The sequence below is a fragment of the Kogia breviceps genome, chromosome X, assembly GCF_026419965.1.
Source record: "Kogia breviceps isolate mKogBre1 chromosome X, mKogBre1 haplotype 1, whole genome shotgun sequence".
NCBI lineage: Eukaryota > Metazoa > Chordata > Mammalia > Artiodactyla > Physeteridae > Kogia > Kogia breviceps.
This window is the reverse complement of record NC_081330.1, coordinates 117,050,493-117,064,409: the sequence shown is the minus strand read 5'-3', so window position 1 is coordinate 117,064,409 and position 13,917 is coordinate 117,050,493. Positions and strand designations below refer to the sequence as shown.

The 13,917-nt window shown below is 32.8% G+C and overlaps 1 protein-coding gene across 14 annotated transcripts in view; it reads left to right on the top strand.

Annotated features, from left to right (window-relative positions):
* Nucleotides 1-13,917, top strand: part of CNKSR2 (connector enhancer of kinase suppressor of Ras 2) — a 258,376-nt gene that overhangs the window by 140,686 nt on the left and 103,773 nt on the right. For all 14 annotated transcript variants that reach the window (XM_059051140.2, XM_059051142.2, XM_059051141.2 and 11 more), the window contains one exon: nucleotides 9,452-9,585. In XM_059051140.2, the coding sequence (XP_058907123.1) occupies nucleotides 9,452-9,585 (134 nt within the window). The remainder of the gene's footprint in view (nucleotides 1-9,451; nucleotides 9,586-13,917) is intronic.

The following is a 13,917-nucleotide window of genomic DNA, read 5'->3' as shown; positions in this document are numbered from 1 at the left end:
TAACATAAAAACATATAAAATATACTGACATTAAGGTCTTTAAATTTTTAATGTGAATCTTTCTATTTTTCAAATATACGTAAAACTATATTTTAAAACTATATTAATATGTCCAAATGCATTTGACTTGCAGTATATGTGTATTATCAAAGATTTTTGATGATCATTAAAGTTGAGAGATCAGTGTTTGACTCATTAATTCGTAGATTAGCAGATCAGACCTTCCCATCACATCATTTTATTTTCTCGCTGCATTATAAGTTGCTTTGTTGTTCCACTCTGTAGTTTTCTATTGACATGTCTTCCCCAAAGATCCTTCTTCAGAGTCCGAGAGGTGGGAACCCTGAAGAAGAGACCCCTTTCAGCCATTAGGTTTCCTTCTCTATATGTGTGGTTAAATTTAACAACTTCTCTCTAGTACCTTCTGTTTCATGGTGAACACCCAAAAGACACTAGTTTCTTTTTGATCCGTGAACTCTATTTGAGGGAATATCTCTAGAAAATAAATTGGTGATTTGGTCCTCTTTTAGATTCCCTTCCACAAGCACAAACTGGAGAATTAAGGTAATGACAATATCTAGTTAAGAATCACTTTTATAGAAAATGCTGAAATAATTGAAAGACCTACATTTTTTTTGGCTACACCTACATTTGGTGTGTGTATTCAAAGCTAGAGAACAAAGACTTTAATTTTTTAAATTACTCTACATCATTCCTTAATTATAATTATAATAGATGTTTAAGGCACTGTTTCTAGTTTCATTCCTAAATGCCAAGAAATGTGCCTCATCAGATCACTAATTATATTTATTCCTCATTGCCTATTCAGTTACTCTGAGTATATTTGTAAATTTACTTTTTCGGAATGCTGAAATCAGAAAAAAAGAAAATCAGCATTTACGTAAGTGCTTATATGTATTGACATTTTTGTAAATTTGTTATTTCAACTGAATTTAGTTCACCTAAACTGTATTGTCCAAGTTCAACGCCTTATAGATAAACAATACTATTAGTGGGGGTAGGGGAGGACCCTGCTTTCAACTTCTTTGAAAATTGACTTTTTACAGAGCAGAAGGAAGAGTATTAGTTTTAATTAAATACTTTCAAGTGGTGGTAAAACAAAGTCTTAGGAGTAAAGACAATAGATAAGTGCTCTAGCATACCACACCACCAGCACCAAATCTCCCTGGAATCTATTTTGAAGACCTGAAATTGTACCATTACAGAGTTTGTTTTTTATCTTAAGCCTTGGCTTGTGCTAAAATGCAAAAAGGAACCAGAAGCATAATGGAAACTATGTGGTCAGAATTTTTAGAGGATGTATACAACCAAAGATGGACAAAACTTGAGGGTTCGCTTCCAGAAAATCAAAAAATAGAAATAGTGGGATGAGAAGGTCTTGCAGGCAATTCTGGATTCTTTGTGACCTTGCCTGAAGCCACATATTTTTCCTAGTGGCTAAGAAAGGACCTGGGAGGTGAAACATGAGTGCTTAATGTAGCAACAGTCCTCTGTGCAGACATAAGTACCATTCTTACTGTATTCCTGCTTCTGGTATGTGTATGAATACGTTGGAGCTAAAATGCCCATTAACTCACCTAAATATGAATTTTCAGTGTTCGAACCTGAAGAATTGGACATTAGAATATTCCTTTTTTCATAGGCTATACCAATAGTCTACTAAGAATTATTTAAAATAGAGTTTACAAAAAGAAACAATCTGTGGCATTTATTTAACCTCAATATGTCTATTTTATCTTTTTCTTATACAATACCAGGCTTAGCATTTTCAGATAAAATATGGCAAAGTTTGTATAATGGGGAGGTAGATGCTAACACATGCCGCTAAAAAAAAAGAACAACTTCATTCTAACAAAGGAATAATTATTTTTTAAATTAATAAGGAAATAATTTGTACCTATACAACTAAAACATAACCTTATCTACCCTAAGGTAGAAGATTTTTGAGGAATATCACATGTTTTAATGGAAGTTCTAGAGTGAATAGTAGCTTCTATTATTAACTGCAATGGTAAATTTTAATTTGGATTTTCTTTTGAAAATCATTCATGGAATTATAGCCAAATAAGCAAAAGCATACAATTCAACTTCACGCTCACAGAGCAATTTCATTAGTACATTTCATGAAATTTAGCAGCTCTTTTGTTTAATTCCTGACTTCTCAGACATTTTGCAATAGAACTGAAAGTCTTAAAGCTACTTTAGTCAAATACTACAAGCAGATTTAATCTGGATTTGAATTCTGTTGTCATCGGCACCCATTCATATATAGTAGAGATGTTTTACCTGAGGTAGAATCTTTATTCTAAGAAAGCAAACTAGCAATTCCTTGCTTTCTGAGAACTGTTTTTAAAACACGTCCGTAGTAGCACCCTCTACTAATGTCCTGGATTTTGGTAAGCATGGTGATTGCTTATGGTCAAGTTCTTCCAATTCGATGACACAAATCCCGGGGAATTATGGATAGACCTCAATGTATATTTTTTTGATGTTTGTGGTTTTAAATTAGTGTGCATAGGTCACCAGCTTGCACAGGTGGTGTCATTTTCTTCTTACAAGAGATGTATGGGAGAATTAGCTGGACACTGGCAAGAATGTTGATTGAAATCATCACTGGAAATCAACAATTTTTAAAAACATTTAGGAACCCAGCTTTTTTTTTTTTTTGGTGAGAATGCATCTCAAAAATAATCACTAAAATCAATGCTGGAATTCGATATACTGATATAGGCTTCATTAAACACATTTTTAACATAAAATGATATAAAGCTGTATCACTAGAATTGCTCCTAAACTGTTCTAATCCATAAGTCTCTTAAATCGATGTGATAGTTTCTTGTGTGGTTTTTGTTCTTTTCACTTTAAATTTTATTGCTTAGCATTACTTTGATGCCATTTTTACAGGATATTTAAATTAAATAAATTTGAGCAGAAAAAGAAATGGAAAGCAAATAGTCATAGGAGTCAATTTTGTCTTTCAACTGGTGTAACGACTGAAGAACATTAATTGATTGTTACATTTCAACTACATACAGATATGAATGGTTAAAGTCATTCTGTAAAAATAAAAATGTAAGCAATAATAAAATTTATTTTAATATCAAAGTTATAGGTTGGGGTGACTGAAAAAAACATTGGTAGCAAAGTTTATATGTTTCTGAGAGTTTTGTTTTAAAAGCATGTTTTGAAGAGGAAGACAACTAATATTAGATATGACACGAGAAGAAAATAAGTTTTAACTAAAAATGTAACGTGCTGACTGGGAGGCAGAAACAATTATATGTTTTACATGCTCAAATTAGTAAATAGCTGCAAGCAATTGTCACATAACATTTTTGTTCACCAGTGTTTAAGCAAATTAATTGAAGGATCTAAATCACATTTGTGTTTTTCAACCAAATGCTTTCAAAATGTTAACACTGAAAAAAAAAATGTTAACACTGACTACAAATAATCACCTAAAATGAAAAATTATTTTTAGTTTCTTTATTCTTTTTTTTTTTTTTTTTTTTTTTTTTTTTTTTTTTTTTTTTTTTTTTTTTTTTTTTGCGGTATGCGGGCCTCTCACTGCTGTGGCCTCTCCCGCCGCGGAGCACAGGCTCCGGACGCGCAGGCCTAGCGGCCATGGCTCACGGGCTTAGTTGCTCCGCGGCATGTGGGATCTTCCCGGACCAGGGCACGAACCCGTGACCCCTGCATCGGCAGGCGGACTCTCAACCACTGCGCCACCAGGGAAGCCCAGTTTCTTTATTCTTTAGCTCCCTATTCTTTCTTTAGTTAATTTCCTAAAAATGATGCTTACTGTAAATTGAAAAAATTGCAAGTCCAGTTTTAATGTTGCAGTATCAACTATGCCAATAAGAGTGGACAGCAATAAATATACTAGTGGTAGTTTCAGTACAATGTGCAAATTTTGATGATTAATTGGAAAAAGCCATTTTGTAGTGTGACTCTAAAGTCTATATTAGTTGTACATTGTGTAACTACATACTTACTTTTAGGCCCATATATCTATTTTTAGCTTATATAGATATAGCTTCCTGATCAAATATATGCTTGGAAAAAATGTTTATTTTCTTTGTAGTCTGATAGGAAAGGGAAGATTACATGCTTAAAAAAGAAGACTCAAATCTTTTGTATGTATAACTTTGGATTCTAGAAAAAGCTGTGAAAAAACTGAGTGGGAGAATTTTGAATACAAGTGTTTCTCTTGCTTAAGCTCTTTTCAAATAATTTACTACTTAAGAAAAGCTTGCCCAGGAAAAATTATGCCCAATAATTTTCCAAATTAGATCTAACATTCTTTACATGATCAAGAAATTTACAAGATTATATGCAACTTCTTGCCTCCCAAAATCCAGAATACATTTTCTCTGGAGCATTTGTTTAGATGACTCAGAGTTGCTAACATAAAACAATATTTTGGTACTTGTATTGGGAATTATAATAAAAACGTGTTTGAACTGAATAAGGACTTGTGTGAATGTTCTGTGCTAGAATAATGGGATATTGTGATCCATTTGAGTCTGTGCTTATTCCCAAGAGTGAATAAAATAAATGGCCAGGTTTTATACTTGATGTAATCATTCATATTTCAATGAGTATTTTCCCCCTGGAGGACAAAGCAAACTCTTTGTGATATTTGCATTAGTGAATTTTAGAGATAACTACATAATGTGTAATGCACTGTTTTAATCTTCAACATGGGGGCTGTCTTTATGTCATTGGTTTCATTCAAGACTTTATATAGCTCTATGAAAGCTGGGTCACTTACCAGATAGAGGGACAACTAAATTAAGATACACTTGCCAAGAGTTGTTAAAATGCAAAATGTTTAAAATAAAACCTTTAACATCAGATGTAGTTTTTAAAGTATAGACGTTCTTTTCTCATAGTCTTTAAAACCGTAGTGTTTTCAGAGGTACATTAATACCTTCCAGGTGTGCTCAGTTACCTTAAAGATGTTAGAATCGGGGACACAAGGAAAAGACCTGAGCCATCAGAGGATTTAACGTGAGATTTCAGTGATCCCTTTCCAAAGCTGAAAATTTTATTTTATAATAATCACCGTCTCCCAATGATGTTTAAACTGGATGAGTAGGATATTATCACTATAGTGAGTCATCACTCATGATTCAGAGGAAGGTTTGTGCCTTACCATATTGTGGGATATAATTTGAAGGTATTTATATAGTTTAAACGGACAATATGAAAAATGTATGTGTACGTAACCTAATAAATTTCTGAGTCCTGTTCACAGTAGTAAGTTATCATTAATTGACGTAAGGTTATAAATGTATATTTGAAGAGATGCATATGATCATTTTATTTAGGATTTGGATATTTTAAGAGATGCATGCCAGTGCCCCTAAAATCTATCATAGATTTATTTTAGAAGAGTAACAACATATGTGCAAAACATGTCCTCCCTTTTGGAGCCTCATTGAATCTGAAAGGAAAACTTTATGTCAGTAGGACCATTTAGATATGAAAAATAAATTTTATGGCAAGGTCTTTCCAGGAAATAAATCCTCTTGGGTAGAATCCCAAATGGATCCATATCATACTTGATTGCATACCGTAGTGGATCAAGTTATACTGAAGCTTCATGCTTACTTGAGTAAGAAGATGCAGTCTTAAAATACCCTTGTATTTTATCCATAAGTGATGATAGCTCTTAATTCTCTTCCTGTGCAGATTTTACCAGTTAAGAGAAAGAATCAAAAGGCAAAGTGGTAAAATAAAAAAATATTACCCTTTAATTCTATTTTTTGTCCTTATATTGGAACTTCTTTATAGTACAACAGTAACTACTTTTTTTATACTATGTTATGAAGAAATGCTTAAAACTAAATGTTACCAAGGTAGGAAGAACTATTCTTCTGCACTATTATACTTACATATTTAGGTATTTTTTCCGAAACGAAGGCATATGTCTATTAAATTTTGAATTAAACGCTGAGAGAACTTTTTTGATTTGAGGGAGGCTGTATTTGTCACTTTTTGTGTATTTTCACATACTTGTTGGTTATCGGTAATAGGTGTAATTTTAATGGCACTTGTTACAACTAGGAATTTCTCACTGATAATTTCAGCTAATAACATCATTTATTCTGTGCTTGATTTAGTCACAGTTTGCCTGTCTTTCTAATATTCTTTAATGCCTTCTTCATTCTTGTAGTCATTTAATTTTGTACCCTTTCAATTCTTGTCCAAAGTTAGAACATTTTTAAGACATTATAATTTTAAATTATCACAAATTTCCTTTGGGGTTAAATAGCTATTTCCATTTTCCCATGAAGCTTCTATTTAACCATATTTTATTTTTCCATTGCTTAATGTCTTTTTTTAGATGAGATTCTCAAGAATAATGTTTACTTTTTAGCTTGGATTAGCTTGACAAAAATAGTACAATTAGTAGACAAAAATACAATGAATATTAGTATTTACCGTGTGTTTTACTTAGTACAAGGCATACTTGATTAGCCAGATGATATCTGCATGATAAACCAGTTTAAATGTTTTCTATGATTTACCAGTTAATAAAATAACTAGCCAGTAAGAATTAAACAACAGGATTGACTAATTTCTTCTTTCTCTGAAAGAAGTTGTTTTTTTCAACCGCTTCAATTAATTGAACCAGCTGGCACAATCAAACCTGTTATCTGTTTAAGCCTAAGAGTCTTTTTCTTCTACGTTTTTGCTAATTTAACTAACTGTGTTAACTGAGGACATTAATAGCAGCTCCGTGTTGAAAACAGAAACCTAGAGAAAATATCAATTTGAAGGAAGTTGACAAAGCTAATATTTAAATTTCCTGGAAGGGGAAGGAACAAGTACCCTAAATAGACAATCCTGGTAATAGTCTAGGCAGAATAAAATATTTTGTTGGTCCTTACCTCACACTTCAGAGGTATTTAAAATATACTTGTAATCATTGACTACTACTTCTCCTTTTTTCCTTTTTTCCTTCCTTCCTTCCTTCCTTCCTTCCTTCCTTCCTTCCTTCCTTCCTTCCTTCCTCTTTGTTTGGGGAGGACAGGGATAGGTACTAACCAGGAGAAATTACCTGTAGTCCTCCAGGTGGTAAAATAAAAGGAGAGAAGTCTTCAAAACAGAAATAGTGACCTTAGAAAAGAAGAAAGAGAATAAAAATTTGTTAGATTATTTTTTTTAATGCTTGTGTTTTTAGAACTTGTTTTTAAGTTCACTTGTAATGTTAGGATATTTTAAAATAAGTGCATATTAGAACATTTTAAAAGCATACTGAGTATAAGGTTTTCTCTCACAGTGCATCTGTTATAGAAAGTTTTGGCAAGTAATGTACTGTGTAATGAATGTTTTCTTTACATTTCTATAATGATTAAATTTTGGTTAGACTTGTTCTTTAATGTCATTTGTATTTAATACCAAGATGTCCTGACAGAGAGGAAACAATGATAAACAGAGTCACATCACAGATCACACTTGATCTAAAGGTCCTATCAAACCTCATAAATACACTACCATGTGTAAAATAGATAGCTAGTGGGAACCTGCTGTATAGTACAGGGAGCTCAGCTCGGTGCTCCGTGACGACCTAGATGGGTGAGATGGAGGGGGAGTGGGAGGGAGGCCCAAGAGGGAGGAGATATAGGTATACATATAGCTGATTGACTTCAATGTACAACAGAAACTAACACAACATTGTAAAGCAATTTTACTCCAGTTAAAAAAAAAAGGTCCTATCATTCAAAGATCTGTTGTAGAGGCATGAAATACATCCTTAGAAAGCATATAATTCTTTATTTCCTCAGGCTTCATGGTGTTCATCTGTACAGGTAACTCCCGATTACCTATATAAATTTCAGGATTTCCCATTGCCAAACTTTTTGTTTCTAAAAGACACGCATGGTTTAACTGGATGCTATTCCAAATCAGCATAGTTAAACATAATAGTCCTTACTGTGTACTTTCAAAATATATCAAAATTCCTCAACATGTAGACTTCCTGACTATTTTTTTTACATCATAGAAGATAAAATATTGTAGAGTCCCAAAATAAATTATCAATTATTTTTCCCTTCTCTCTCTCTTTCTTTAATTTCTATTTCACATAGATTAAAACTTAACCGTCATTTTGGCAGGATGTGTGATTTCAAGCTATTAAGGTGAGCTGTGTAAAAAGGAAGGTCAAAAACCATGAACTGAGTCATAAACTATGTAGCCTACCCCAGTGACCTACATTGTACATTGTATTTATGCTTGGATTTTTGAACAAATTTTGTTTATCTGTACAAAAGTATTGTCACAATATATAATAGTTGTACTATGCCATTTTTTGAGTGTCCAGCAATACGTGTTAAAGTAATAGAACTATGGGTCTATATAGATATGATAAAAAGTGTTTTCATACTGGCTAAAATGGCAGCATCTTGTCATGTGAAGATACAGTTCATTTTGTGATCGTTATTTTTGTTTGCGATTGCATTAAAGTTCTTATTTTTTAATATGTTATTGTATATGTAGCTAAGCAGTAAGATCTGTAAGATAAACATGAAAATTTGTGAATTTTAGTTTCACTTTAGAATAATTTCTTGAACCACAATATCATTTCCAAATGCTGTGACGTTTAGAATTGGCAGTGCTCGTAAGTTAATGCATCCTGATGTATTGCTTAATTCAGTATATAGAGAATCTTAATTTTTTAAAAAACTTATTTAATACATAAATACAGGCATGAAAATGAGATCTATAGGTATGCAACTAAAAATTATTTTAAACAATGGTAAATGTGTGTGCCTCTGAAAAATGAAATGATTGTGTCACACTAATCACCATACTTTTGAAGATGTACCATAAAATGACTTTGAGAAGACAGTATTGTTTATATTTATGAAAAAAGTACATTTTCCTAGAAAATATTCTCTCGTATTGGCCTTTCATATTCCATTTTTGTAAACTTTTTTGAGAATCTGTCACATTTTACTGACTTAGGAGTGTAATGTATCTTTTTTGGGAAACGATCTGAATTATCTTTCTTGTATACCAGTCAGGATGTGAGTGAACTAATTTTTTTGGAAGTTACTCTTTATTATCTCTCTTTCAAAAGTGGGATTCTAACAAAGCAAATTTAAATACGTTTCTGACTGTGAGATAAATCTCCCCATTATGAAACACTGCATGATAGATTTACCTTATAAATAGCTTTTACGCGGTTATGCCGTACAATAAGGTGAGTTAGGAACTAAGTGAAAACCTCTAAAGCGATAAATTTTTTGTTTTTGGAGACTCAGAGGAATATCCATGTGCTAAATAACATGCTTCTTGATTGCAGCCAAGTTCAAACACTTTGTAGAAATAGATCATTTAAAAATGATAACTATGTGTCGTTGTTGTTGTTTTGTGTGTTGTTTGTGTGCGTATGTATTTTCTTTTTCATTTTAACCAGCCTCTTATACCTAGAAGTCCCACAAGCAGCGTTGCCACGCCTTCCAGCACCATCAGTACACCCACCAAAAGAGACAGTTCCGCCCTCCAGGATCTCTACATTCCCCCTCCTCCTGCAGAACCGTATATTCCCAGGTATAAAACTAACCATCATGTTGTTCTGCGTAGCTTCTAGCTAAAAACTAACAAGTGCATGTAAACTGTGAAGTAAATTCTCACGAAACACCTTGAATATTTTCTCAGTTAAGAATCCTGAGCACATTCTGGAAAATGATTGCCTTATAGAGACTGTACTCTAGTTAATAATAACAATAACAATAACTAATTTGTATTAAACACTCTACATTAAATATCTTATAAGCATTATCTCACATAATAGGAAACTAATATAAAATAACAGCTAGGATTATTTTAGTAAGTAAAAAATAAGTGAGGCTCTTTGGTAAGAAGCCACAGGAAATCTCAAGTTACTTTGAAGCATTTCATACTTTATTTCTAAAAGAGAAAGTTAGAGATAACTTCTATGCTTTCTTAAATGTATGTAATGAGGAAGAATTTTTTTTCTTAGATGATGATGAGGGAGAGTGTTTCTTCCCCCAATACCTCTCTATCTACAGTTTCCACTTGGTTAGTTCATTAGTGTTTCTTTCAGAAAGTAGAGAGAGTTTGCAAGAGAATGAGTTGCCTTTAAAGTCTATTTTCAGATTTCTGGAGGCTGTATCTCCATTTCATGTTCCAAATTCCTATTTGAAATTCTTGGCAGGTGGAAGACTATAACTTTGTGCCATCATGCATTTTGTCCAAAAGCATTATGATTTCCAGCCTTGTGGAATACAAAAATTATGGAAAAGGGCCAGCACTAAATGGGGATAATTAATACCAATCACAAAGTATTTGATTCCGTTTTTAAATTAGTTGTGCAGTCATTCAAAAACAATAATTTAAGGTCTCTTGTTTTCAAGCTATACTTAATATTAAAATTCTTTAATAAATAAAAGTACTGAAATTCCTTGTTTTAATTAATTTGCACTATTCTTTACTTTAGTACACCTAATGTTTCATTCTGTTGGATATGATGGTACTGACGTTTTACCATCTAAATGCTTCATGACAACATGGCATGTCTGCAAATACTGTGTTGTCATCTAGTAATAAAGCTGCAGTCAATTTTATTGACATTTTAGGTCTTATTTTTGAGAATTAAATGGGGTTGTGAGAAGATACAATTTACTAAGCTGGCGTTTCAAAAATCGTTCTAATATATAATTTGCAGTCTTATGTTAAATTTACAATCAGATGTACAAATTCATCTGATATCCTAGTCAAATTCAAGTTGAATTTTAATTCTATTAAGATAGTGTCAGACTTTTTGAATACTCTTGTAAGAGGAGCAATAAAAGCATGTGTGTTTCAAATAGGAAATGACTCTTTGGGATTGTTTTTCATTTTAATGGGAAAGATTTTTATTTCAGTGCAAATGATTATTTAAAAGACCTTATTCTTCAGAGGGCTACATGTACAGATAATAATCAGAAAATTATTTTTAGCAAGTCTCTGCGGTTTTTTGATGTTCTTTCCTTGTCTCTTGGATAGGGAGGAACTTGTAATAGAGTGTTTCCTAGACAGAATGCATTTAAAATGTACTTCAGAAGACAAAGGAGTTAAAGAATCCAGTTCTGTCCTCTTAAGTGTGGTGCAGATACGATGAAGGCAATATACTGAAGTCAATAAAAAGCTTTAGGGCTTCCCTGGTGGCGCAGTGGTTGAGTCCGCCTGCCGATGCAGGGGACACGGGTTCGTGCCCCGGTCCGGGAGGATCCCACAGGCCGCGGAGCGGCTGGGCCCGTGAGCCGTGGCCGCTGAGCCTGCGCGTCCGGAGCCTGTGCTCCGCAATGAGAGAGGCCACAACAGTGAGAGGCCCGCGTACCACAAAAAAAAAAAAAAAAAAAAAAGCCTTAAACATGCTGTTTACAAAAACAGGAGAATGCAAGAGATTGAACTATCAGCATAGTGGTACTTGTTTTGGTAGTGTTGCTTGAATGTTCCATACTTTTCAGTAAAATTCATAATTCGGGTATTATCTGTCGCCTTAATTGATTCTTAGTCTAGTGTGTAATTTAACAGAATGTTCTAAATGTTTTTGAGTCAAATTATTAGTTACCTAGTCACACAATCGTTTGATATAGCCCAGTTAGAAAATATGTGCATGAGACTCCCTTTGTACCACAGCCTCATGTAAATTATCTGCATTTTCTGGTTTGACTTGAAGTTATAATAGTCATAAAACTTTTTGCATTTGTCATTCTTTTATAGATACAGCTGTGGCTTTTTTTTCTCATTTTGAGGATGAATGAGGCTCACCTAATTTAACTCATCTGAATGTTTATTTTTTCCTGCATTAAAAACTTTTGTTTATGTAGGATAGGCATTTTGGTGATAATTTGAATTGTAAATAATAAAAGCTTTCTCATCTTAAAACCAAAAAACTTAAAAATGGTAGGACTAGTTGTCAAGTTAGGTAGACTTTTTTTCATGTGATTATAATTCTTTGAACACATTTATTCCAGAAAAAAAATGTGATTGCAAAAGTGACTTTTTCTCTAAAAGAGAAAACACTCATGTATGTGAAGTGAGTGAAATTTGGTCAGTTTTTTATTTTATGACTGTATACACTTTCATTATCATAGTATACAGTGAACTTTTATACCTAACCAAATTTCTTTTTCTATCATGAAAACCAAGAATTTGTAGGTCTTGCACAACTATGAAGTTTAAATACTAATTTCTCTTATTAATTTTACTGTGAGCCATTAAATATAAAGATAGTCCAGTGAAGGAGTGCTCTAACTTTCCATATGTTCCCTTGAATCCTTTTTAGAGCAAAAGTGTAGATTTATTATATATATGTATAGATGTATAACATTAAGAAAATTTTTATAGCAGTACAAATTAATATGTTGAGTTATTCAGGGTCTCATAATGTGAGTACATATACACAGGCACACCCACTTATATACGCAATACATGTATCAATTCATTCTACTGCAAAGTTTGATTTTGACCTGCACTTTTCTTAATTCAACTTTATTGAATGCATTCCATACAGACAGGTCTAATAAATCTTCTTTGCTGGTAGAAGGCCTCTCTTTCATATCATTATAGAGTAAGGAATACCAGCCCGTCCCATTTTCTACCACAGGGTATGTCCTTATAAGTAGAGCACGGTGAATTAACTAGGGCTGAATCACCCTCTGATCTCAGCTGCATTAACATTCATGTCACAGGCCTGACAGAAACGTCTGCCCATTTATGGATAGGCATAACCTTCCCCAGTGCCCCAAGTTCACTAGGGCTGTTTCTAAGCTAATTGCAGTGTCAGTTTATTTTTGCTAGAGGACTGACTAACAAAAAGCGCCAGGCAATTTGTTCAGGAAAAGTTTTTAGCTAGCCGAAAATAAAATTGTGTCTGGATTTTATATTTATTTTCTTTGTGTTGCCTAAGAACTAGCTTTCATAGTTACAATTTGGTAATAAGCAATACTTTTATTTAAAAAAATAAAAGAGTGACAGCTTGCTGATTCAGTCCGTCTTGAGAATATTATTTACTACTTTCTACATAGTTCAAATAATAGGAATATAGTTCTCTTAATTTGGACAAACCCAACCTAGACATTTGTATACTGAGAGAGATGTATAGCATACTGTAGTATAAACGTATAATATTTTTGGTGAACTGAAACTCATATTTTAGAATTGACATTAGATTTATAAGCTCATCACCATGTCGTAAGACTTAATAGGTCACTTAAAAATTTGGTTTTTTTATCCGTCTTGTTATAATTCAGTTTATTTTGTGGATTTAAGATTTCCGTCTTGGCACTTACAATTAAATTTTATCTGGTTTGATAGTATTCATGGCATTGTTTGGGGTAGAACTGGAAACAATTAAGAACTAGGAAGAAATAAAATTAGTGATCAACAAGGAAAGAAACATTGCATTTACATCCATAGTCATGTGCTAGAATATGAGCTTTTCTAACAGAAATTTTATAGCTAGTCAGTGAAATTATCATAAAATAAGCAGGGTTCATTTTAACTAATCCTAAATGGAATATTTCTACCAAAATACCACTCATTATTGTCCCAATCACCTGGGCTGTGTGATTAATATTTACTATGTGTGAGTAACAGTTTTAGGGATCCCATAAATTTAAATTAGAGATCTTTCACTTCAGAATCCTATAGAAAAAAAAAAAATCAACTTGCCATCATCTTAAGTCCCATTCTTAAACTCTATATATGGTGAGGTTTCTCCACCCTCTCTCCACAAGAAATGTTGCTGATGTGTAATTAAATTTTGATATATCCATTTAGAATGAGTTCCATGAACATATCTTTTTTTACTATTAAATGAGATAATATAGTTTAAATACAGAGAATAATTCTTTTCATTAACATTTATTTTAA